Source organism: Marmota flaviventris, chromosome 4, assembly GCF_047511675.1.
Source record: "Marmota flaviventris isolate mMarFla1 chromosome 4, mMarFla1.hap1, whole genome shotgun sequence".
NCBI classification, from domain to species: Eukaryota; Metazoa; Chordata; class Mammalia; order Rodentia; family Sciuridae; genus Marmota; species Marmota flaviventris.
The window spans coordinates 25,302,703-25,330,052 of record NC_092501.1 but is presented as its reverse complement, the minus strand read 5'-3'; the positions used below and the strand labels follow the sequence as shown (position 1 = coordinate 25,330,052).

Here is a 27,350-nt window from a genome sequence, read left to right as displayed (position 1 = left end):
TGCCATGGAGGCCTTTGATAAATATTACTGAAAGAAAATTCTGCAGAAAATAGAAAGAAAGGTGAGCTACACTTGTTTTAAGTCATCTGCAGTCTAAGAAGTTATTAGAAAGTAACTTTGGGTTTACAAAATTCCTCTGAAGACTTCTTGATATTTCTTGGCTGGGGATGTAGCTCAGGGTATAGCACATGCTTAGCATGTATGTGGCCTAGAGTTCAGTCCCTAGCACTGGGGGGGGGGGAGTCATTTCTGCAAGTCAACATCTAAACATGGATCTCTTATCCTTTCCTTGTGTTGTCTTTGATTAGGATTCAGATCTGGGGAGAGCTGCTATGACCTCGATGTTCAAGGGAGGGTAGCCAGGGGAGAGGTGGCTTAGACCACTGCCTAGGAAAAGCCAGATTGGGTGTCCAAGCCCAGGGCCTTTGTGTCTTGGACAGAGTTTGATATTAGAGAACCCTTTTCTCCATGAACTGGGCTTAGGGAAGGAAATACAACAAACCTAACGGGGTGAACTTTTCTGAAACAGGAGTTGGTTTAAATATAGCTGATCTGCTTTACTGGCCACTTGGAGGCTGTCGTGGGACTTGTTGTACCTTTTGTAAGACAAGTGAGGAAAGATGTTGGCACCTGTACATCCTCAGTTTGTTTATGAAATATAAACTCTCCTGTCCAGCAAGGGCTTGAGAGGTCAGTGTCCAACGTAGCAAGGCCTACCTTAGCTGGTAAAGGAGGTACCTCTGCAGCCTGTCATTGCAAATTGTCCCCCTTTTTTGGAGAAAGTTGGGGCCGCCAGGCTTACTGTGATGTTGTTTATTGAACACTGACTCTGGCAAGGGTGGTGGTGGCAAGTTTATGTGAAACTGACAGTCACTGGGCTTGATTTTCTTTCCCAAGAAGGAGAAACAATACCTCTGGAGTTACAGAGTCAATCCTTATTCAGAGAAGTGTCACTCTTTTCAGCTCCCGAGGCTTGATTTACTACTCCCAGTAAGAAGAGCTGATGGGGGGGGGCAGTAGCCCCTCTGTGGGCTCTCATGGCTTCAGACTGGCATCGGAGGTTGCAGCACTTCCTCCTCAGTATTCTGTAGCAGCTGTCTGAAGTTTTTTCTACTGTGCCTGAACTGATGTCATTTCCCCCTTGGCAGACAGCTTGGGCTGTGCTGCGTCTGAGATGTCACGAGAAGGTGGGGGTGGGTCGGAGCCAGGCGGTGTGGGGGGGCCGGTGAGGGGAAAGGAGGGAGCTGCCTGCCTGGTCCCAGGACTCTGTTTACTTTCTCTTTGCTCAGGAAGGCTGGTTAACTGGGAGCACAGAGCAGCCGGCACACCAGGGCCATGCTTATTCCAAGACCTTAACTTTTCAGAGCCCTTTGTTCCAAACGTTAGTGTGGATGATGCTCTTGCAGGATGCCTTTCCTTTTGGGTCTTAGACAGGTAATTGAATGGTTCTGCTTGGATTGGGCTGGGGAAGGGAAGAAGGGTGGGAGCTGTTAATTGTACTACTGCTTTAGGGATGGAGGGAATATTTTAGAAGATATCTCGCCGTCCTAACAGGCCAGCTCCCACACAGAAATTTCCAGTCTTTCCTGCTTGCTTGCTTTAGGTGCTCCTGACCTCTAGGCCCCCTGCTCTAGGGCTGCCTAGTTCTGATTTCCATTAGACATATAAAACCATTTATGAAGCATTATGGAGGAACAGTTGAAGGGTGAGGCTGGGGACGGGAGAAACAGAATGGGATTCTTGCTCAAAACTCCCTTTCTTCCCACTCCATTTTGATTGGGCAAATTAGGAGAGTCCTTTGGTTCTGAAGGGGCTGGGGGAGGGCTGGGGAAGGAGGCGGGTCTGTTTTTGTGTAGGGGAGGCTCTGGAAGGCTTTCTTCCTTTCAAGCATGTGGTCAGGGCTGTGTGGCTGAGGGATGTCTGGACACCTCAGGGGGATAGGGTGTGGAATTGGCTCCATTTTGGCCCTATGGACCAGTTTGTAAGGCAAACGGACCCTTGTGGCAGATTTGATTGCTTGTGAGCTGCTGTTTGAAGTAGGGACACCGTAACCTAGTGTGAGTGACAAAACAGCAGCCAGGACCAACTGCTGTCTGCAGAGAACACAGCTGCTGCCAACTATTTGTTCCAGTGCTTCTGAGCGCTGGTCACCCCCACCCCTTCTGTGGTCTGAGAGGCATGGCTGTATTGGAATGTGTAACTGTAAGCGGTAGGGCTGTAAGGGTGTGGGGACAGACACACACCCGGACAGGCAGGAAAAGCCACAGATGAGCTCAGACCAGAACCCGCGAGGGAAGGCTGGTTGACTCTCTGAGGAAAGTGCTAGGTAAGCAAATCTCTTGATTCACTTGGTTCTTTTAAAAGCAGGCTTCTCTGAAAATCCTCAAACATTCCATTACTGCCTTTGTTAATTTTCCATGTTCCTTTGATGCAGCCAATAAAGTGGTGACCCCAATTTGAACACCTCTCTTCCCTTCCAAGAAAGCTGTCCTTTTAACCTGTGGGCAGAGTGAGCGAGCCCAGGAGTGTTGAGCGCCGCTGGAGAGAGGGTGGATGAAGCCTCCCATCTATGTCAACCCCTGGTGGGAGAGAAGGGCCTGCTTGACAGAGTGGAAAGAGCAGGGCTGGGGAGCCAGAAAGACCTGCATTCATATCCTGGCTTCCCAGGGTCTTGGGTACAAGCTGCTTCCTGCCTCTGAGCCCCACCTTTGAAGTGCAGATAATACTTTTTTATTTTTTTACTTTTTGGTACTGGAGGTTGAACCCAGGGGTGCTTTACCACTGAGCTACATACCTAGTCCTTTTTCTTTTCTTTTTTTTTTAAAGAGAAGAGAGAGTTTTTTGTGTTTGTTTTTTTTTTAATATTTATTTTTTAGTTTTTGGCGGACACAACATCTTTGTTTGTATGTGGTGCTGAGGATCGAACCCGGGCCGCACGCATGCCAGGCGAGCGCGCTACCGCTTGAGCCACATCCCCAGCCCCCCTTTTTATTTTCGTGTGTGTGTGTGTGTGTGTGTGTGTGTGTGTGTTTCCGGGGATTGAACCCAGGGACTTGTGCATGTAACGCAAGGACTTTTGCATGTAAGGCAAGCACTCTACTAACTGAACTACATCCCCAGCCCTTATTTTCTATTTTGAGACAAGGTCTCTGTATTTTGCTGAGGCTGGCCTTGAATTTGTGATCCTCTTTCCTGAGCCTCTTGAGTCACGGGGATTCCAGGCATGTGACACTGTGCCTGTCAATAATAATGCTTTCTTGAAGAGAATTTCATGAAAAAATGTGTATAAAACATTAGCACCTTGGCTGGCAGATAAGAGGCATTTAATAAACAACTGTTATTTTTAACTACTCATTTCTAAGGGATGCAAGACTTCAGGGATACAGAAAACTAGAAGCTATAGGACTGATCAGTGCTTTTGCAGAGGTGGAAGGTGAGGTGGGCAGGAGCCCACAGGAGTTTGAGTTTGTGCATCTCTTTTGGTGCCTACCATTATATGTTGACTTAGAATTAGGAGGCTGTTTCTCTCTCTCTCTCTTAAGTTGTAGATAGACATGATGCCTTTATTTTATTTATTTATTTTTATGTGGTTCTGAGGATCGAACCCAGTGCCTCACATATGCTAGGCAAGCACTCTACCACTGAGCTATAACCCCAGTGCCAAGGGAGGCTGTCTCTTATTGTACCAAGATACCATTCATCTTTTATACTGAGTTGGCAAGAAGGTGAGGGCCTGTGTCCAATAACCCCCACTCACCTAAGTGAGAGAACAAAGTAGTTGGTAGCATTAAATTAAAATCCTCAGCAGGTGGATGGAAGGGGTGGTTGTCATGGGAGCATCTTAGAGGCCCAACAGCAGGTGAATCTCGAGGCCTGTTTTTTGAACAATTTCCTGGCAGAAACTTGAATCAAAGGCTCTCTTAAAGGCCCTTCCCACCCTGTCTCCTGCCTCAAGCCTTTCCTGCATAAACTTGAAGCATTTGGGTTGTATAATTTTGTACATTGCTAGTGTTTCTGTGTCTGACAGTGTAACCATGTTCTGTATTGGAGTCACACAAAAGCCAGATTCTGGGCTGGGGATATAGCTTAGTTGGTAGAGTGCTTGCCTTGCAGCACAAGGCCCTGGGTTCAATCCCCAGCACGACAAAAAAAAAAAAAAAAAAAAAATCCAGTTTCCTAAGGATTACCTGGTGATAATTCTGCTTTTTTTAAAAAAAGTCTCTGTCTATATTCACATCCCCCGCCAGTAGGTCTTCCCTTTCATTTATGTTTTCTACCTAATCTGTGTAACAGCTCCCTGGCTTACGTGGTAGTGTTATTCTGTTTTTACAGAGGTGCAGGGGGAGGTTTACAGAAGTTAAGCCACTTGCCAAAAGTTGCTCATTAGCTAGAGAAATGAAGGGATTTTTTTTTTTTTTTTTTAAACCTGGGTGTCTTCCAAATCCTGAATATTTCTTGTGGCTTAGACTGTGTTGCCAGTGTTGTGTGAGTAGAGTAGGATCACTGTGTTTTTCTCGTTGGGCATATTTATTTTTACCTGCCCAGATAAGGGGAAAAGACAACTGCTTGCTCTTCATATTGCCATTTGCATTTTACTCTGTGGAAGAATTTCATGCTTGTAGCCACTGCATGGGGACTTTGATCATTTATTGAACATCATTGGACATAAAAGATGGAAAGATAGTTCTTATTTCCAGGGAGTTTATACTCTACTGCAGTTCTCAAAATAATAAAAGTCACCTGAGAGCGGGGCTTATTAAGATGTACATTTTGTAGGTCAGGGGTCAGGGCCCAGGAATGTGCGTTTCTATTATAGTTCCCTAGGTGTTTCTGATCCAGGTTGTTTCTAGCCATGCTTTGAGAGACTCTGGCCTCCAGGACTTAGTGGTATGGAAATAATGACAAACAGTGAGCTGAGACTATAACAGAGAAATGTTTAGGGACTAGGATAGCACAGGGTAGAAAGCATCTAGATCAGGCTGGGTTGGGGATGGACATGGCAGGCCTTCCAGAGAAGGTGATATCTGATCTGAGTCTTGAAGGATGAGTAGGAGTTTACCGGACAGTTGAGCCGGGGAAGAGCATTCCAGACAGATCAGATTGTTTTTTTTTTGGCCCCTGCAGATGAGAAGGTGAAATTGGCTTCCAGCTATGATTCTTAGTATTGAGTTTGCCTGTGGCCAAGAGAAAGGTCTGGGCTTACAGGTATTGATGCCCTTTACAGACACAGAGAAGGAGGAACAAATTAAGGCCCTTCAGTCTAATAATGAGGGTAGCATGCTTTCACTATCTGTAAAGGGCAAGTGGGCCACAGGTTATATGAATTATTTCATGCAAGGGACAGTATACACAGAATACTTGGAAGCTCCAGTGTTGACTAAAGAATAGTCTTTTAGTGCTTAGAAGAGCTAAAGTTCAGAAGATAGTCACCTGCTAAACCTTTGGGGTATGCTACCATATACTAAATTGTAGACGGAATATGCAATTAAGCATGCTGTCCTTTTATTATCTGACAAGATCAGAAATCAGGTTTTGTGGCTAAGAGAGAACCCAGCATGTATAAATAACAGGTATATTACTGATTTTTCAGTGAAGAAGATTGCAACAGCACTGCTTAGTCTGCTGATTCTAGTAAATTTCTAGTTCATGTTCGAGTCAGAAGGCATTGATTTGGTAATGTTAGATGATTCTTATGGTCAGCATTCTACATCTGAAAAGTATTGTGCACCTATTCGGTTCAAAGCATGTTGTGGATACAAAGAGGTATAAATGTTCCCCCTGCCCTTGAGGGGTTTACAATCAGGTAGGGGAAATAGAATAAGTGCACAGGTAATTGGAACATTCAGCAGGTGGTGGCATATGATATTAGAGGGAGATAAAATGCTGTAGGAATTCAGAGGTGTGAGGAAATGACCTTACAGCAGATGGTTCTTTCCACAGTTTAGAAGGACCAGTGGATATAAGTTCTAGTTGGTACAATGCAGGCTAAATACATCATCAAGACAGCAGTTTATACTTTGGAATGTTGCCTTTCTCTTTAGGCAAGATCTAGATTGTGTATATCTTAAGTTGGGATGATCTTTTTTTTTTTTTTTTTTTAAAGAGATACAGAGAGAGAGAGAGAATTTTTTTTAATATTTATTTTTTTTAGTTTTTTTTTTGGCAGACACAACATCTTTCTTTGTATGTGGTGCTGAGGATTGAACCCGGGCCGCACGCATGCCAGGCGAGCGTGCTACCACTTGAGCCACATCCCCAGCCCTGGGATGATTCGTAATACTGGAAATGAGTGGTTTCCAGTGGAACTAGGGTAGGTCTGGTATCCTCTTAGGATGCTTTGTTCGTTTTTCATGATGGGAGGCACAGGGTCCAACTCCTAGCATAAGGGGCTGGTTTTATTTTTATTTATTTATTTATTTTGGTGAGATGGGATCTCACTATATTGCCCAAGTTGGCCTTGAACTCACAGTCCTGCCTCTGCCTCCTGAGTAGCTGAGATTATAGGCAGGCACCACTGTGCCCAGCTGCTATTCTTAATTCTTTTTTTTTTTTTTTGCCTTTTTTTCCGTATTTTTATTGGTACACTGTAGTTGTACATAATGGTAGGATTCGTTGTTACATTTTTTCTTTCTTTTTTCTTGAAAGGGTGAACTGGTACCTACAAGCTCTGGATTGGCCTAATGCTGCTGACTATGGCAAAGCATCTAGAATGTTGAACTTTAGTCACTCCCTGGACATAGAGTGTGGCCTTAGGGTCTCAAAGAGAGTACTGACAAAGAGAGCCTTCTATGATGATCCCCAGTTCACTCTGGAGTGTAGGAGCTCCAACCTCTAGTTTAACAGTGAACTACTGAATATTATCCAGCATTTGTTTGGGGCATTTGTTCCTTTGCAGTGACAGCCACCCACAAGAAAGGAGGTATTATCTCCTTGTTGCCATAAGGAAACTGGAACTTCAGAGGTCTGTGTTGCACCCAGAGCTGACGTGTGGCCTGGTGAGCACTTTGCTTTGGTCTCTCACCTGTAGCCTCTGTCCCCTGCCTGCCTTATGCTCTGCCTTCTGCAGAAGACCAAGTGTTGACTCCCACTCACTGTGACATTTCTGTGCTTAGCCTTCCTCCACCAGGTCCAGGACAAATTAAGCAAGATCCTGCTTGGAAGGGAACTAGCTGCCTATAACACAGCAGACACCAAGGTGACGCTTGTTTGTACTACCAAAGGTTGAGGCCAGAATCCTTATCTGAACTGATTGTAAGAATCCTGTAGGTAACAGCTTCACTGCTGTTCCCTGCTGTCACCTGAAAGTGAGGAAGATGGATCTTACCCAAGCCTGTTTACGTTAATTTTTGACCCCCAGCCATCTCTGTTGAAAGAGGTTGTGTTTTTAGAGGAGCGTGGCTTGTTTTTCATTGTGTCTCTGATGAGAAAGCAATGGACAGGATGGTAACCTGGTGAAAACGAGGACTATATCTGCTGATTTTGAAACTTTTATCTAGGATGGAGCCAAAGAAAACAGTCACTTCCTCCAGTGATATCCCATGAGTTTGACCCACCCCTTCCCACCCCTTTTCCTTGAAGAGGTAAATTTTAGTCCATGAAAACAGAATAATATGGGGCTATTTAAAAAGCTGCCATAAAATTTCTTCTCCTGGGCTGGAGTTATAGCTCAGCGGTAGAGAGCTTGCCTTGCTCGCACACGTGAGGCACTGGGTTCGATCCTCAGCATCCCATAAAAATAAATAAAGATATTGTGTCCATCTTAAAAAAAAAAAAAAAAAAAATTCTTCTCCTGCCCTGTTCCATAGCAGGCAGACAGTTCCTTAACTCTCCCTCCCTAGCACTTCTTGCTATTTGAAACAACAAGCTGAAACAGCCTTAAGTGCTGTCCTGCCTTAGCCATTTCTGTGCTCCTCTGTAGCCGTTGTTTCTCTGGTCAGGGTCAACTGAACTTGAATGTTGGACCTCACAAGAGGTTTCTGTTGTTGGTTGCTGGAGATAGTGGTTCAGTCTTGGGAGATGACTTCCTTTCAAGTTGTTCTTTCCATCAAAAGAGGGGGGGAGGGTATCAGGAAGCCATATGCTGCTCAGGAGAGAGGAGGACTTTGCAAATGGTTGAGTGTGACGCTGAGTTCTTTTCCTGAAAGTGGCTTAGGATATACTGGTACTGTGTTAGTCATAAAACGTTGGTTTCTCCTAGGTCTTCCATCAAGGAGGCCAAAATACTTGTTATTGTTTGGTTCTCTTGCTTAACACATTTCCAGGAGCTCCCACTAAACTGTGACGCATGCATGGTCCCAGTCTTGGTTTCAAATACTGGCCAAACTTACCGTGTGGCTTTTTTTCTTTCTCTCTTCTTGAACCCAGAGGCTTTTATTTTGAGACAGTGTCGTTGAGGCTGGCCTCAAATTTAGGATCCTCCTGCCTCAGCCTCCTGAGTCAATGGGATTATGGGTGTGTACCATACCTGAATCACGTGATTTTCATCAGGGATTTGGAATTCTCTGGTTACCTACCAGGCAGTGGTGTGAACACCTGTGACTTCCTTCTCCTCTGGTTGTGGCTCTGGAGCAGGATGGGGAGGTCAGGGTTACATTGGAGTATATTGCCAACAAAAATAGAATGTGTAATCACTCCTTTGTCTCTGGTGAAGTTCTGGATTTATGGATCAGACTCACATTGTGCTGGGTTATTGTCACCCTGTTATGGCTTGAGAGCCTTGGTTTGGTTTCTCACCAGTCATACAAAAACCACACCCCCACAGTTTTAACTGGATGATCACTTAATACTCTGCTTGTATAGTGTAATTAAGAGGCACAGGAAAGGTTGGGAAGGACTGGTTTCTCTGGGTTATTTGACTCCCTTGTCCCTAGGTCCAGTACTTTCTGAAGTTTTTTTTTTTTTTTTTTTTTTTTTTGTCTTATTTGGTTTGGTTTTCTTCCCTCATAGGCTAATTACCCTTGTGAGACTAACATCAGTCTTGTCCTGGGAGAATTTAGAGTGTGGAGCCCATGAGGCAATCAGGGAACAAGACTAGACAAAACACAATTCTGTGTGAGATTGATGGTGCAGTTTGGTTAGAATAGTGCTTTTAAATTGGGGGCAGTTTTACTCCCTGTGTGATAGTTGGCAGTGTCTAGATAGTTGGTTATCACACCTGGGTTGGGGGCAATGACTACTGCTCTCTAGTAAATAGAGCTAAGAATGCCACTAAACATCTTAAAATGTACAGCACAGTCCCCTACAACAGAGAATTGTCTTTGACTCTCCGTGTTAGGACCAAGCGAGAGTCCATGGGGTAGAAACTACTGACACGTGGCCATCTGCTGTGCCCAGGGCTGTAAGTCATGGTCCTGAGGGAAGGAGGACCAGGTTGTTTTCATATAGGGAAAATAGGTGGACCATTACCTGCTACATTCTAAGCCATATGTATCAATTACCTGCCCAGAGATTTAGCATCTTTTTTGGGAGTGGGGGTACTGGGGATTGAATCCAGGGACATTTTAATATTTTTTAGTTGTTGATGGAGCTTTATTTTATTTATGTGTATGTTGTGCTGAGGATCGAACCCAGTGCCTCACACATGCTAGGCAAGTGCTCTACCACTGACCCCAGCTCAGCCCTTTTTATTTTATTTTGAGAGCATTTCTCTAAGTTGCCCTGACCAACCTCAAACTTATGATCTTTCTGTCTCAGTCTCTCAAGTATCTAGGATCACAGTGCCATGATGCCTGGTTTGAGATTTAGAATCTTGACATCTTGATTGCTCCTTAATTAGCAGGTGATGACTGGAGTCATTTTTTGTGTGTGGGTTGTGGTGGCAGGGAGGTAGCAGATAAGACCAATCCCTTCTGGAACTACAGTCTCATCTCTGAGCAATCTGGACAACCACTCCCTGGTCAGCAGGATCTCTCAGTAGACATAGATAAGCTTTACAGCTTGTGGGACAGTTAGGCTACAGTTATTTTAAGAACAGGCCACATTTCTAGCAGGTACCTGTTGCCATAGCTTGGGTTTATTGTGATGTATTTCTGATAGCACACAAAAATCCCCCCTTTTCTAAGTCATCTGTTTTAATCTTTAAATGCAAGGCTTACACTTCAGAAAGTTCTTATATTCTTTAGTTTTTCAGAGTCTTTTGGAGACAACCTGTGTATTCTGAAAACTTCTTTTATATTGTGTGTTTGCAGTGAGCCACTTTTAATGTGACCCTTTGTTAAGGTAGAAGTAAACAGTTTTAAGCCAGGTGCAGTGCTACATGCCTGTAATCCCAGTGGCTCAGGAGGCTGAGACAGGAGGATCCTGAGTTCAAAGCCAGCCTCAGCAATGGCAAGGAGCTAAGCAACTCATTGAGACCCTGTCTCTAAATAAAATACAGGGCATATAGCTCAGTTGAGTATTTGCCTTGCATGCACAAGGCCCTGGGTTCAATCCCCCACACCACAAAACTAAGTAACTAACTAAATAAATAAAAATACAAAAATGGGCTGGGGGTTTGGCTTAGTGATTGAGTGCCCCTGAGTGCAATCCCCAGTCCCTGCAAAAAAAAGTAAACCATTTCCTTGAACAGTATCGAACATTTTACTGGCCATAAATCTCCAGTTCTGGTCTCTAGACAGTCACACAGGCGAGTCCCATTATGAGATTTCTTTGCTCCCAACAAAAGCCTGCTGTGGTAGGATGGAACTACTAAGGAAGGATGGGCTGGTGAGTCTCTTAAAGTATATCAGCAACAAATTAACTTGCAACTTTAGTATTTTGGATCCCTTGGAAAATAGTACCTTTTTCTTTCTAGGCAAATAAGTGGGTATTTTATTTGACCAAGAACCATTTTCAAGATGCAGTTAAGACATTGATGTATTAGAAGCCAGACACAGAATGTGGAACCAAAAGTCAGAAGAGCAGGGTTTTGATAACCTGCCTGAGCCACAGTATTAGTATCAGTTTCCTGGTCCATATGAGGGGGGCGGGGGACACCTTTTTTGACCTTTTGCAGGTCCTGACTGGCAGGCTGGAGGTTTGAAAAGCTTGAGCACTCTATAAATGTGAATGACATGAATTAGTTTTATATATATATATATATATATATGTATCTGTATATATGTATGTGTGCATATCATTATTGTTCCAACTACATTACTAATCATTTTTTAAAAAGAATGAATTCTTTTGATTAGATGGTGATTACTTTTGAAGGGACAAAGTGAACTTAAATATTTAGAAAGCCTTTCAACAATAAAAATTGAACCATAAGCTTAAAAAAAAAAACACCTAATAGTTGAGTTATTACAGAGTGCCTCAGAGGCAAAGTCCCTGCCTTATCTTTGGCTTTTGTGCTTGTTAGCATCCAGCGTGAAAGTTTAGGATAACCTCCAAACATTGAATTCTCTCCACTTGGATATTAGGTCCAAAAAACTTCCCCTGGCTGTGTGATTGCTCTGAACTTCGATTTCCCATAAAGTGGGAGAATAAAAAACGTGAGTGAAAACACTTTATCTGAGCCAGGTATGGTGACACACGCTTGTAAATCCTAGTAGCCCTGAAACTGAGGCAGAAGAATCACAAGTTCAAGTCTAGCCTTGGCAACTTACAGATACTCTGTCTCAAAATTAAAAATAAAAGGACTGGGGATAAAGCTTAATGGTAGATTGTCCCTGGGTTCAATCCCTAGTACTACAAAAAAGAAAAAAAACAAAAACAAAAAAAACTCTGACCCAATGCTTAATATACACATAGTCACTGGGAGGAATTGGTTCTCTGTCTCATGCAGTGTGATAGGAGGTCTCCCTGATTATCAAGAGGGGCTCCTCTTTGTAGCAGAGAGGAGCCCCCTTTTTGTTGAGGCAACTATTTGAAATGGTGCTGCTTGAGCATCAGTGTGGAGAATTTAGATTCCTGCTGCTTATATTTAGGCCTCTCTAACTTGCATTAGCAAGTGTGAGGGCATGAACAACCCACTGTTGAACTTTGGAGCAGGAGGAGAAAAGCAGGTGTCCACAGGGACCAGCAGTGACATGATTGAGTCCACTAAAGGGGATTATTGGACAGGAGGGTGGGGATCACCGCGATTATAGAGAAGTTAAAGCCTATGCAAGTTCTGCCCCAGTCTCTCATGGCCCTGTGGGGGTGCGGGTCTTGATTTTCTAGAGAAACTGGAAATCTGGATTATTATGTGAATTATTCTCATTTTAAAATGTTAATACCATCTGTTTAAAAGTTGAGAAGTGTAACCTGGGTGTAGACCTGCCTCGTGGGATCAGCTGTGAACAGCAGCGGTCGGCGGCTCTGCCAGTGTGCCATCTGCTACTCACCTGCGCTGCACACTGTCTGCTCTTTTGGCCCTCAGTTCTCTGCAACAGCTTTTGCTAAAGAAGCCATACTTCTCAGGGACTTTCTCTGTGGCAGGAGAGGCCAGTGATGTGGGATCGGGATCAATACCTTGAGGCACACTGCCTTTCCTTTTTCATTCAAGGGGGAAAGAGTGGTACAGCAACCTAGTACCCGGCGACACTGCAGCCAGTCAGACCCCGCAGGCCTGCATGCACTGGTATATCAGCAAGTAGACCTTCATAGAACTATGGGATGTGATTTTTTGCTCTGGGATTTTCCTACCAGGGTCAAGTGGCTTTTTCTGAATTTGTTATTCAGGTTTCTAATAGCAACACAGGAAATGGATTTTAATTTATTTGCTGGCTACTCCGTTTGGGGGCTGTTTAATGAGGATCCAGTTGCAATGCAGCTTTGGCAGTAGTAGTACTGGCATGGGTAGGTGGTGTACCTAACTAATGTGTCGCTTCTTTTTTAAATTTATATTTATGGCCTATTGTGTACATGTGTGTGTATGTGTTTCATATATATAATGAGGCAGAGAGAGTATAAATAATCTCATGTGTCTTGATTCTACGTAGGTATTTGTGGGGGTTACTGTGTGTGTTGGGACATGTTTGGGATTCTAGGAAATTGCCAAACATGTTTTAGAAAGCATGAACTCCTTATTGTGTATCTGTTATACACCCAGGGCAGTGGCTCTCAAATTTGTGTACATGTGATGAGCATAACCAGGGGAGTGTCTTTAAAGGGGCAAAATTTCAGTCACTGTTCCCAGAGGTTCTCAATCTACGTATTTAACAAATACCCCATGTGATTTTGGGCCCATGACCATAATGGGAGATACAACTCTGTTTTGTTGCATTTGTTGTCTTAGTGTATTCATTCTTATTTGGGGGCAGATTTACTTATGTTTTGTTGTTTTTTTATGGCAATGGTGATTGAACCCAGGGGTGCTCTACCACTGCACTACATCCTTGGTCATTTCCATTTTCTATTTTGAGACGGGGGTCTCACTGATTTGCCAAGGTTGGCCTGAACTTGCAATCCCCCTGCCTCTGCCTGCCAAGTCACTGGGATTACAGGCCTGTGCCACTGTGCCTGGAAAATTCACTTGGTTGTAAGGCTCTGGCTTGTTTTGATTCTCTGTGTTGCCCTTCCTGAGATTCTTGGACAGTGAGTCAGTCTTGGGAGGCCCCAGACCACATTGTTCCAGGATGCTCTCACAAGTTAAAGTAAATAGACCTTGTTGTCCCCCATTTAGCAGGGACGCCAGGACTCCCCTTCAGCAGTACACAGGTACATGCTGCAGGCATATCTGGAAGCAGCAGTTGGCTCTAGGCTTTTCTCAAGTGTGTCACTGGCTCCAGTCTTTGGCTTTATCCTTTAGGGGATTCTGTAGCTGGAAGATGGGGATTTGGCGCTCCTGAGCCAGAGCCCTTAAGGGTAACTAACACATACTGTCATACCTGAGCAATTAGGCTGACTCTTATCAAATAAGATTTACTGGCTGAGTTAAGGGAGCTTGTCCATTTAGCCCTAGCTATTTGTTCTTTTGCAAAATTCTTGAATTCTACCAAATAGCATAGAACTCTTCCAAATTTCCCAGTGCACACAAGCAGAAGCTTGGTCAGCTTCTTGGCAATGGCTTGCTCTTTATTAGAAAGGATGAAATTGAATTCCTTTAGCTAGATAAGCTTAAAGTGTTAATTATCAAGTGTGATATATAATATATAATAAGAGTACAAAAGTTGTATATGACAGTCCCTACCATAAAAGATAGGGAGGTTAGATTAACAAAGAGGAGAAATACTCCAGGACTCCTGCTGGATTATTATTCTTCCTGAGCTTACTGTCCTTCCCTAGCTCTTCTGTAACCTCCTTCCACCCAATTCATAATGCCTACTCTTTTTTTTTAATATTTATTTTTTAGTTGTAGGTGGACACAGTATCTTTATTTTTATGTGGCGCTAAGAATCAAACCCAATGCCTCACGCATGCTAGGCAAGTGCTGCCACTGAGCTACAACCCCAGCCCTCACAATGCCTACTCTTGAGCAAATCTGTTTATTTCAGTATCTCTTTGAACAGCCTTAAAAGTCAATAGCATCTCTTAATGAAGCCCTGTCTTTAAATAAAATATTAAAAATGGCTGGGGATGTGACTTCGTGGTTAAGCGCCCTTGGGTTCAATCCCCAGTACCAAAAAAAAAAAAAAAAAAAAAATCAGTACATTGACTATATAACAAATCCCATTATTATGTAGAACTATAATGTACCAATAATAAATGGGGAGGGGGACCCAATAGCATTAGGGAGACCATAATGTTAACTTTCTGATTGTAAAAATATAGGTAAATCCACAAAGCTTTAAAAAATATTTTTCATGGCCACTTACATACGTATCTTCTAAAGACTTGGATATTAGAAAGTACATTTTCAGATTTTGAAGATTTTTTTGTCTAGCATAGAACAAAAATACAGATTCTAAGTTAAAGTGGTATGCTGTCTTTTCTCATCTAGCCATTTCAAATCTAATTTTTTTTTTTTTTCAAATCTGTCTTATTTTTGAAGACTTTGGTTACGGAGCATTACCAAATTCAGAAAGAACACTGCTCAGGCAGATGTTCAGTGCTAGATTTGTTCTACTTTCTAGAAAGCCATTTCTAGTTTAAGAATGAAAGGAAAGTTGATTTTGTTGCTTACTCTGCAGTAGCAACCATAGACTGAGTGCTGCAAAAAATGGGCCCAGGTTGAAAAGTAAATGTGAGAATTGCAAAAATATTTTTATATCTATTAAAATCTCCACCATAATCTAAGGGAGAAACTATCTGAAGCTGCAGTGTATTTGCAAGCAATACTACTTTGGATTTTGTTTTAACTGTTATACAAAATATATGAAGTACTGAGCATAGAAGCGCACACCTGTAATCACAGCGACTCGGGAGGCTAAGGCAGGAGGATCATGAGTTAAACCCCGCCTCAGCAACTTAGTGAGGCCCTAAGCAACTCAGTGAGACCCTGTCTCTAATAGAATACTTTAAAAAAAAAGGGCTGGGGATGTGGCTTGATTGTTAAGTGCCCTGGTTTCAATCCCTGGTACAAAAAAAAAAAAGTATGGTATCTACTGGTGTCTCAGCTCTCCTTTCACACAGTCTTCCTGAGATCCACAGTACTCAGCCACACCAGCCTCTGTGTTCCTCATAAACACGAAGCTTATTCCTGCCCTGCTGTCTTTGCTTGTGCTTGACATTTCCTCTGCTAGAACACTGTTCCTGCAGGTCTGCCTAAACTGGCTCCTTCTCAGAGACGCCTTTCCTGACCACCCCCATTTAGCTCACTTTGTCCTGTATTATTTTTCTTGTGGAGCTTATTACTACTTAAATTCTTATTTTAATAATTGTCAGCCGGGCTGGGGATGTGGCTAAAGCGGTAGCGCGCTCACCTGGTATGCGCAGGGTGCTGTGTTCGATCCTCAGCACCACATACAAATAAAATAAAGATGTTGTGTCCACTGAAAACTAAAGGATAAATATTTAAAAAATATTTTTTTCTCTCTATCTTTTTTAATTAATTAATTAACTAATTATCAGCCTTTCCCACTAGAATGTACTTAAAAGCCCGTTGTCTTTCTGTAGTTTAAGAAATGTACCTAGCTGTAAATTTTTTATTGCCTGAAAATTCCATCAGTTCTGGACATTTTTTATCTCTTTAAATATTGCCTCTTCTCCATTCTCCTCTTCTTTAGCTTCTTGTTTCTAATTTTCCATTTCTGTTTTCTTGGTTGGGAGAAACACTTTGCTGGGTATTTTTCTCAGATTTATCCTCCACTCCAAAATTCTCTCTTTATCTTGGCTTAATCTCTGTATAACCCATTTGCTGAATTTTTAATTTCAGTAACAATTATTTTTCAACAAGTTTTATTTTTATTTTTCCTCCAAATCGACTTGGTCACTATTACCTTTTTTTTTTTTTTTTTAGGTGTAGATGGACACAACACAATGCCTTTATTTTTATGTGGTGCTGAGGATCGAATCCAGGCCCCGACCATGCTAGGCGAGCGCTCTACCACTGAGCCACAATCCCAGCCCCAGTATCGCCTTTTTAGTAATGTTCTTTTCTTGTGATATGATTTTTTTTCTCTAATCATTTGAAACCTTCTTATATCTTAAAATTTATCTGATCATTCTGTATCTTAAGTTGTTTTCCCCTCCCTAGGGGCATTATCCTATTGTTTGTTGAGTTTCCCAAGTCTTATTTAAATTGGATTATTTTTGCATACTTTAAAAATTTTTAAATTGTAAGCTTATCTTTATCAGAGCTTTATTTATGGGAATCATTCAGAGGGTGGATCTTTTGCTGGATATCACAAGGCTTGTTGCTGGCTTGGAATCCCCACTTTAAAAAATAATTTGTATTTATGTCTTCAACCCCATCCCTCCATCCCCCATGGGTGAGGGTCAACCCCATCCCTCCATCCCCCATGGGTGAGGGTCTTTGTTCCCTTTATGTCCCAGGCTGATAAAATCTACCTGCCACTGCCAAAAAAAAAAAAAAAAAAAACCTTTTGATTTTCCTACCTCAACCTCCCAGTAACTAGGTGTGTGCCACTGGGTCCAGCCTGGGACCACTTTTTGTGTTGAATTTTTAGCCCCGGGTTCTCAGACCACGTAGGTAGTATTAATTCAAACCTTGGGTTAGCTTGAGGGAAGGTCTGTGATCACAGATTATTTGAGGGGATACTTTTTCCCCCTCTCCACTCAGATGTTTCATGTTGTCACTGTGTGCTAATAGGCCTTTTTAAAAAATTTTATTTTTTTTATTCTGATTTGTTATATATGACAAAGGAATGCATTATAATTCATATTATACATATGAAGCACAATTTTTCATATCTCTGGTTGTATACAAAGTATGTTCATACCATTCATGTCTTCATACATGTACTTTGGATAATGATGTCCATCACATTCCATTATCATTTCTAACCCCATGCCCCTTCCCTTCTCCTCCCACCCCTTTGCCCTATCTAGAGTTCGTCTATTTCTCCCATACTCCCCCTCTCCCATACTACCCCACTATGAAACAGCCTGATGCTGATTGTTTTAATAAATTATAATAATAGCAATAGGCTCCCCCTCCCCAACTATTCTTTCCCTTTGAGGGTCCCAGTTTTATATTGGGTCTTAGTTCCAACTTCCTTTTTCAGATAGGCCCAGGATCAACAAACTACCCTACTTTCCAGGAAAACTGGAAAGGCCTGACCTCATTTAGAACTGTAATGTCTATTTTCCCCCTATCACTTTTGGTCCCTGAGTATCTTCCTTGTTTTCTTGCAAGCTCAGCTGTGTAATTAAAAGATATTGTTATATAGCTTGTACTTTTAGGAGTTTTGTAGAAGAACTTTTAAAGTTATCTACCCAGCCCTATTGTTAGACACAAAAACTTTTCCCTCCCACCCTGCAAACCTTTTGCTCCTTGGTGTAACTGTAGCATCCCACATGGTGCCTGGCGCATGGTGGGGGCAAGGGGATGTCAATAAATCATTGTTAGCTGTTGGGGAACTGAACATTCCCATTAGGAATTGGTCCTTCTCCTTCAGGGTAAGCCAGAGGTGGTGCACCATGTTCATCCATATCAAGCAGTGAAGATTGTTGGTGTCCTGTGCTTTAACATCTTGTGTAGGACTTTTAGTTTTTCTATTTTTTACTCTTAAACTTCAAAACTGTAGTTTTTTTCTAAGGACATGGAGATGATGTTGCCATCAACTAATTGCTAGCAGCGTTTTCCAGCCCCATAAATTGGTAAATTAAAACCATGCCTGGGGAACCATTACTGCCCAGTGTCTCTTTTTATGCTGGCACTTAGAAAGTTCTTATGCTGATTAAATTGACCTCTACAGTGGCTCAGCTAAGAATAGCAACTATAAGACATGGAAACTGTTAAGGAAAATGTTATTAGTCCCACAGTTTATGCTGCCACCAAAGAGATGAGATAATTTTTTGCATATGTGCAAAAGGCGTAATACTGTTTTTCCTTTTCCATTGTAAAAATGTTCTTTCCAGTTTGGTGTTGATCTTGTTTGTTTCTTCTTTGTACTTATGCTTTCTGTTCGGTGACCATGTGAGACCTGTCTCTTGGAGCTGGTCACTGTGGTTCCAGGACTGGGGAATAGACTTATGATAAATGAGGATCCTGGTAGTTTAAAAAGGCATTCCTGAGGTGAAGACCTTGCCATAAGAACATTCATTTTTTACACAGTTTCTTTGTGTGTGTGTGTGTGTGTGTGTGTGTGTGTGTGTGTTTTTCTAGGGATCGAACCCAGGACCTTGTGCATGTGAGGCAGGCAGTCTACCAACTGACCTATATCCCTAGCCCCACGCAGTTTCTTTTTGACAAGTTCTGTTTCTAGTTTGTTGTTGTTGTTGTTTAGTTTTTCGCCATGGAGTTTTGATTTTATTCATTCATTTATTCATCCATTCTGGGGATTGAACCCAGAGGCACTTTACCGCTGAGCTACATCCACAGTTCTTTTTATTTTTTATTTTGAGACAGGGTCTTGCTAAATTGCTTAGGGCCTCACTAATTATGCTGAGGCCGACCACAAATTTGCAATCCTCCTGCCTCAGCCTCCCAAGTTGCTGGGATTACAGGCTTGTGCTACAGCTGCCATGGAGTTTTATGCAAATGAAAACATTGCCAGAAAGAAGATATCTATAAGGGCTGGGGTTGTGGTGGACCATTTGCCTAGCAGGCATGAGGCACTGAGTTAGATTCCTAGAACCACATATAAATAAATAAAAGGTCCATCAACAACTAAAAAGTTCTTTTTTAAAAAGAAGATATCTGTAAAATGCAAATCTGATGTTGTTTACCTCCCTATACTGTCTGGTCCCTTCTTAACTACCTACTTCTTTAACCACCTCCTTCTAGCCAAAGAACTCCCGATTTTCTCTGCCATGAATGTGCTTCCTGTCCCTCTTCTTTAGTTATGATTTTCTGACCATTCTGTCAATCTCAGTTCAAGCTTATTTTCCTCTCAGAAGCCATTCTGGACCCTCTTGATTAGCTTTGAGATCTTTTATAAGCTTAGCTGCAGTTTGATCTTGTGTGATTATTTCGTTGTCCTTTGTTAGACTACACGCTGCATGAGGACAGCAGCCATGTCTCTTTTTGCTCATTTGCCCATTTTGTCCCCCACCCCAGCTCAGTGCTGGTGCGGTGAAGTGTTCCATAAATGTTGAAGGAAAGAATGAAGGCCCCACATTCCACATTGGGAGTCCACAAGGGCTTAGTTCTTATCTTTTCCATAAAAAGTGAATCGTTGGCTTTGCTTGGTTGAGTTTTTTTTTTTTTTTTTAAGCAGCCGGAGAGGTATAACATTACTTAAGGAAGCTGTAGCTGAATGGTTAAAAGTTCAGGGTATGAGATAGTGGAATGAGATGGACATCCTTCCCTGGGTACATATATGATTGCATATATGGTGGGATGTTACATCGTGTACAACCAGAAAAATGAAAATTTGTGCAGCAACAGTGTGCAATAAATCAAAATGCAGTCTGCTGTCATGTATATCTAATTAAAATTAATTATTTTTTTAAAAAAAGTTCAGGGTATGGAGTCAGACAGACTTGATGAGACTGTTTCCTAACTGTGACCCTAGCATGTAGACTTAGCCTCTCTGAGCATCACTTCCTGTTACTACTTCCTTCACTGGGTTGCTGTCAAGTTTTAAAGAAAGAATCACTGGACAGCATTTAGAATAGTACTGATATGTAGCCAGTGCTGTCTTCCCATTAGGTTTCCCTGCCTTTGGGTGGGGGAATAAGACAGAGCCATCGTCTCATAACAGCATTGTGCTTGTCCTGGGAACGCAGAGGAAGTAAGGAGACATGGCTCCAGCCCTTGGGGAGATAGATCACAGTTCATCCTCTGGAAAAAGGGAGTAGGAGGGATATTTGCCGTCTACTATTCAGGACTTGACCTGAATAACATAATGTGTATAACGTGCTTGAAAATGCTTTGTAGAAAAGCAAGGATCATCATAAAGAGTGCTGAGAATTTTTCATACTCACCTTTCCATTTTATTCTCTCCAGTTCTTTCTTCTATTTTTCTTCATTTGTATGGAGCAGCCTGCATTGCCACAGTGAGCTTTACTGTCTTGAAATAATACTGTGAAGGCAAGGTGCTGGATGGTCTTCTAAGAGCAGTAATGGTTTACAGAATATTGTTGCTAATAAGAGCACAGAGAAGTTACGTAACTATTCAAGGTCACACAGTTAATAAATCTAGTGTAAAAGCTGGGCTTGAACCCAGATCCAACTGACTCTTAACCACATTAAGCTTTGTACATTCTGAGCCACCTGGAGGTGAGAGCCCTTTAGGTGACCCATGATTAAGCTCCAGGTGGAAGAGTGCTGGGCAGCTTTTCCACAAGACTGTTCTTTGCTGTTGATTTGAGCAAAAGGAGGCATAGACGTCATGAGCTCTTGCGTTGGCTTGAGGCTGCTGTGTCTGAGATGGGATGCTGGAGTGGGCAGGATAAAAGGCCTAGGGCAGACAGTGATGCTTAGCTTAGGGTTGAGGAGATGTTAGAGATCATCTTAACTAGCCTTCGTACCACCAACTTGCCAAAGTTCTGTTCCTCTAAAGTGACAGAGCTGGGTCCAAACCCAAGTCTGCCAGGTTTCTTTTCATACAGCAGGTCTTGTTGAAGGGGCTGTCCTCACATTCACATCTCGCACCCCCCAGTCCTTCACTTCTTCCTTACTAATGGCACCCAAGCCCACTTCCTCTCTTCCTAACTACCCATCTTCTTTTATTCCCCCTGCGGCAGAAAATGACAGGTCCCATAACCAAGACCAACCCAGGCAGCTGGGGGACTCTTCATTTGAGGGAAGCAGAACACAGGGAACTAGGTACACTGGGTTAAAATGTGTTTGAGGAACTGGATTAAAGGATGCCGCCAGCATTCTGCTTTCCCTGGGGAAGTGGAGGCGGAGCAGCAACGCTGAGTGGGTCTTGTTTAACCAGGCCTCCTGTCTCATGGCAGAAGAGCCAAGAGAGAAGCTGACAACAGTAGGTCAAGAGGACGCCACTTGTTTAGGTTTCTGACGCGTTCTGTTGCACGCCTCCCGGGGGCGGGACCAGTTGGCCACCTGGTGGTCAGAGCCCAGACCTCATCTGTTGAATTTCCCCCTGGCAGAAGTGTCACTGGATTCCTTTATGTGCTGGCTGTAGGCAGCACAGCCTCTTTTGGAAACTGTGTGGACACTTTGAACTGTGCTTTTGCAAGCCAGTGCCAGAAGAATGGCATTTGCAGGGCCTGGTAAACTTGGGAGAAACTTTTTGATATCTATGTCAAAGGAGTGTTTTGCTCTGAAGTCAGAGAGGCTGGCTATAGCAAAAGCAGCACGTGTAGTTCTGTTTTCTCCATTTGCACTGGACCTTGAGGAGGCCTCCAACTGCACAGCCACCTGCTAGTGTCTTTTTGCTTTTGGTGAGCTGGGGAGGGTGAAGAAAAGGAGAACCCTTTATTAGGCATTATAATCAGAGTTCACAAATAGCCTCTGTGTTTTTTTCTTCCTAAACTCCTTTATACCAGAATATGAGACTTTTAAAGACTAAGACACATGTGAGGGTATGTGGTAAGACCTGTATTAGGCCAGGTATCTGGTGTTCAGCCCTGATACTTTTCTCTTCTCCCTGTGGCTTCAGGTGACTGTCTTGTGGCTACCTGGCCATTAGCCCTGTGGACGGTCACTGGAGTGCTTTTTTATGTCTGTGGCCAAGTAGACAGTGTAGTAAAGCCAGACACAGAGAGGAGAACCCAGCCATGTGACTTGAGTTTCCACTGGCAGCCATCCGCCCGGATGTGCACCATGGGCAGGGTCAGCTTGAGCAGTTGCAAATACAGTCCTGCGGTTTGAGTTTCTTTGCTGAGCAGGGTTTTCCTTCTTTACTCTGAGCTTCTTGAAGATAGGAAGATGAAGATACGACCATTGTCTTCATCTTTATATGTCTTTTACCTAACATAATGGCTGACACAAAGACTATGTCCAGTAAAAGAATAAAGCTGTGTTGAAAGCCAGCTATAGCAGATGACTTATAAGTTTCATTATATGCATGAAGCCAGGCATGGTGGCACGTACTTACAGTCCCAGCTACTCAGGAAGCTAAGGCAGGAGAATGTCTTACATGCAGGAGTTCAAGACCAGCCCAGGCAACACAGCGGGACCCTGTCTCTAAAATACCAAACTAGCTAGGTGCAGTGGCACACATCTATAATCCCAGCAGCTCAGGAGGGTGAGGCAGGAGGGCTACAAGCTCAAGGCCAGTTTCCTCAACTTAGACCCAGTCTAAAAATAAAAGCTGGGGATGTAGCTCAGTGGTTAAGCAGCCCTGGGTTCAGTCCACAGTTCTACTAACTACTAATTAAAAATATTAGGTGCATTATGTAGCTCCACGCCAATATTGGACTGAGGTTAGGGTTTCCTTATAGGTCATTTCATATCTTAAATGTGAACTATATATTAAAAATGTCCACCTCCATCCTCATCTCCCAGTGCTATGAATAGAATTTGGCAAACTGCTAGATGGTTACTCAGCAGTGTCCTTTGTGTAGCTGTCCCTGATACGGGACAGTATGAATGCTGGATCTAGTCAGGATTCTGAAAAGATTATTTGATAAGCAAAAATGTCTAGCAAGTTGAAATTAAACCAAGTCACCTGATTGGGTTGCTCCTTTTTTGAAGAATTTGAAGGTCAGATTTTTTAGAAATCCCTCTTTTGAATCTCACTGTAAATAACCTTGGCGATCATATGTTTGGAAAGGAGAGCAGAATGACTGACTAAATGCTAATCTTGGAGTCCTTACTGCATTAATTGCTCTAGGAAGTTGCTCCGAAAAGCTGGTTTTATTTAGAACATACTACTAATTACAGAAGAATCATTACCTTCCTACCAGCTGAGTTTAACACAGGAACACAAAATGTTTCTGCTTGGAAGTAAAGAAAGTGAGGCCACCCTTTTCTGTCCTGTCTAAGGGGAGCCTCTTCTTTCTTTGTTGTTGTTGTTTATTTTTGAGTACTGGGGATTGAGCCCAGGGCCGCTTTACTACTGAGCCACATCCCCAGCCCTTTTTTATTTTTTCTTTAGAGACAGGGTCTCCCTAAGTTGCTGAGACTTACCTCAAACTTGCAATCCTCCTGCCTCAGCTTCCCAAGTCACTGGGATTACAGGCGTGTGCCACTGTGCCCAGTGGAACCTCGCTTTGTACCTTTGTGTGCTGGGTTCTCTTCCCCCTTGGTCAGCCTATTTGTTTTTCTTAACTTTGCTGTTATTGTGTGGTTCTTTTTAACTTTTTTCCTTAAGGAGTAAACACTGGTATAGTTTTGGGGGAGGACATGCAGATAACCAAGAGGGAGGGAGGTAAGAAGAAAAGTGGTGTTTAAAAGCTGTAGATTAGCTGGACATGATGGTGCACGCCCGTAATCCCACCGACTCGGGAGGCTGAGGCAGGAGGATTGTGAGTTCAAAGCCACCCTCAGCAATTTAGCGAGGCCTTAAGCAACTCAGTGAGACCCTGTCTCTAAATAAAATATAAAATAGGGCTGGAGGCTGAGGATTTGGCTCAGTGGTCAGGTGCCCCTGAGTTCAATCCCTGGTACCAAAAAATAAGTTACAGATTACTCTGTTGAAATGTTTCTTGATTTTTCTTTTTCTTTCTTTTTTTTTTTTTAGGATAAGGAAGCCTGTGTGGGTACCAACAATCAAAGCTACATCTGTGACACAGGACACTGCTGTGGACAGTCTCAGTGCTGCAACTACTACTATGAACTCTGGTGTAAGTCCTTGCCCAGGAGGTTCTTAGCATCCCCGGGTCCCGGTTACTGTCTCTGCTCACTGGGAAACCATGGGCTGGCCGGCCTTTTCTGATTCTCTTAGGGACAGTGTTGGTGAGTAGAATCTGGTTCTGGGTGTCAGAAGTGACTCCTTGGTAGAGGAGGTGGGTCTGGTGCTCTCTGAATGCCATGGGTTGAAGACATGGGAATATGGGTTTCTCCCTGGTGCCTTCTCCTGTGTGTTGAGGACTTCCTCAAGCCAGTCTTTGCTAAATGAGGTTACTGCCACTGAACTGCTGTGAATGGCAGGTTGAGCTTTAGGTGGCCATAATGTCATTTTATTGTAGGATCCATTGAGACTTTCAGAATTCCCCATAGAGCTTCTTAGAGCTGCCTTGGTTTTCTGAGGGTCCATCTCAAAGCAGTAGTCTTCCCCTAGGCCCTGGCCTGTGGAATATTCCTTGTAAAAGGGAGTCCTGAGTTTCAGCCCCTTTATTCCTTCCCTAGTTCTTACACTGAAGGATCTGGACGCTTCTTTCTTTCTTTTTCTTTTTTTTTTTTTTATATTTGTTTTTTAGTTTTAAGTGGACACAATGTCTTTATTTTGCATTTATGTGATGCTGAGGATCAAACTCAGTGCCTCAAGCATGCTAGGTGCGCACTCTACCACTGAGCCACAATCCCAGCCCTGTGGAGGCTTCTGCAGTGTATCTAATCTGTTACTGTCAGCTAAATGCCATGGCAAACAATCTTCGGCTTGCCATGGATTTGTTTGAGGTCAGGACCACTTGCCTTTTCCACAGTTGCCTGATGGTGGTAATGTTGTAGTCTTTGGGGAGCAACCTAGGGTGTCTTCAACTAACATAATTTGTACTCTGACTTTCCTGGAACTTAGATGAGATGGTGTAGGCTGCTCAACAAAAAAATGGGAGAATGCACTGGGTATGATGCACATGCCTGTAATCTCAGCTCCTAGGGAGACAGGCAGTAGGATTCTAAGCTCAAAGCCAGTCTGGGCAAACTGGTGAGACTCTGCCTCAAATTTTTAAAAAAGGGCTGGGATGTAGCTCAGTGGTAGAGTGTTTGCCTAATGTGCCCTGGGTTCAGTCATCAGAAGATGAAGGAGTTGTTAGGGCAGAGAAGCCCAAGGTACTGACCTTGCAGTTCTCCTAGGTATCTCTTGAGAGAGGAAACTGTTACCCCTGATTCTGAGCACCCATCCCTGCCTCCATCTGGAAACAAACTTTGGACTCTTCTGTCAAACTGTGTCACTACTCCTGCCATCACCCTGCCCTCTTTTCCTTTCTCTCTCCCTGTTTCCCCCACATCAGCAATATGACAGGAGAGCAGCTAGGAATGTTGTTTGCTCTGGCAATAAAACTGGACTCTTGTCTGGGAAGTGTCTCCCTGTGAAATGCACTTGTCGTTTATAGCCAGCAAGGGTGGGTCCTCCAAACAGAACCTCTCCCTTGCCCTCACCTTTCCCTTTCAAGGACTGAGAACTGCCTTCCAAAGGAATTCCAGGAGCAGTCCAGTGCAGAGGGTTCAGGGCTATGTCCCCACTAGGCCTGCATATATGCATACATAGTAACAAAGGAGGGCACAGAATTGTTGAAATTTTAGAAAGGGTGGGGCTGAGAAAATTGACCAAAGAACAGGACGTGCCAAGCAGGTGGACTGACTGTTTAAATGTTTTAAAATGCAGATAACCACAGAGTTCAAATTCCCCTCCCACCCCTTGATAAAACAAAAGTTGAAGCTGGGCTGCCAAAAAGCCACAGAACTACAGTTTGTTTTTCTGGGGCCCAGCCCAGGCAGCATCAGTTGTGGAAAGGAGTGGAGTTGCTGATGGCCCAGCTCAGATTGCTGGGCCATCAGCAGAGCAAAGTTTGGTCACCAAAGTCAGGGCTGGGCAACCGGGAGGGTGGTGGAGTCCCAGATGGCAGGGAGGTAGTCTGGGAAGCAGGTGCTTCACTCCAAGAACTTAAAGAAGGTCTGAGGAAGAGCTGGCTGATTCTCTGTCCAGTTACGATCAGGTGGGGAAATGGGAAGCCAGACAGAAACTAGCATCTGCTGGTGAAAAAAGATTCCCCATTATACAAGTTGGTACCTGCTTTCCAAGTGCTGAAGGGACCAAGACTATGAAAGCAAAACAGACTTTTCATTTGTGTCTAGCAGTGATTTCTTGGTCAGGAGATGTCTGGTGTGTAGTCTGTCCCTCTCAGGAGCTATTTTGGTTTTGCTCTTTGTTTGGGGCCTGGCCTCTGCCCAAGGTGTATAGGAGAGAAGTCAGGTATTACAATGAGCCATGAAGTTCTCAGCAAGACTACACTTTTTATTGCTTTAAACCATTCCCTCTGATTGCCTCTCAACTTGGCCAGAAAAGTAAAAGTATCAGACTTTGGGGTTGGTTTCCCGCCACCCTTCCTTTGGAAGGAAAAGACTTGAGCCAGGAAATCCTTGGCAGAGTTTTCATCAGACAAGGTGCCTCTTTAACTGTAGTTGCCTAAGGGAAGAACGTGGGGGGGAATGCCATTTTCACCTACCCTTATACCTCTGCTGGGCTTAATTTTCCTGTATGCTAAGGTCTATCACACACACATACCCTTTACACAAACACACAAGCACACACTGACCTTGAGCTTTGGCCAGCAAGGTTTTAATTTGTTGTAACCTTAAACCAGTTACTGGTCTTGTGTGAGAAGGAACTGAAGATCCCATTTTACCAACACATTGGTTGAGACTATGTAAAGACTATGAATTATTATTATATCCATGCATTTGTATGACATTTGTACTTTAATTCATCATTCTATCATTCAGTCATTTAGCAAACCCTTATTCCATTTTTTTTTTAACTTCTATGGCATCAGAATTTCTTGAAGTTCTGATTAAAACACAGATTTCCAGGACCCTACTCCGAGTTTTTAATTCAATAGGTCTGAGGTAGACCCGAGGATTATAGTTCTAGCAAGTTCCTAGTTGATGCTGTGGCCTCTTCTATGCTAAAATCTGTGGGAGAAACGTCAATTTTGCTATCAGGAAGGTAATCAAGCAGAGAGAGGAGATGAGACAAGATGTCCACCTAGTAATGTGAAGTGGAGATGGAATGTATTTGCCAGTTCTGCTGTGATCATTCAAAAGCAGTTTGCGGTGGCTGGACTGGATTCCAGGCAGGCTGCAT

The 27,350-nt window shown here is 43.2% G+C and overlaps 1 protein-coding gene across 2 annotated transcripts in view; it reads left to right on the top strand.

Annotated features, from left to right (window-relative positions):
- Positions 1-27,350, top strand: part of Wbp1l (WW domain binding protein 1 like) — a 58,721-nt gene that overhangs the window by 20,185 nt on the left and 11,186 nt on the right. Inside the window, exons 1-2 of one of the 2 annotated variants that reach the window (XM_071610950.1) lie at positions 1,336-1,434; positions 24,066-24,168. In XM_071610950.1, the coding sequence (XP_071467051.1) occupies positions 1,408-1,434; positions 24,066-24,168 (130 nt within the window). In that variant the 5' untranslated portion in view covers positions 1,336-1,407. Of the gene's footprint in view, positions 1-1,335; positions 1,435-24,065; positions 24,169-27,350 lie in introns of those variants that run through there. The other variant, XM_027929939.2, reaches the window with a different exon arrangement.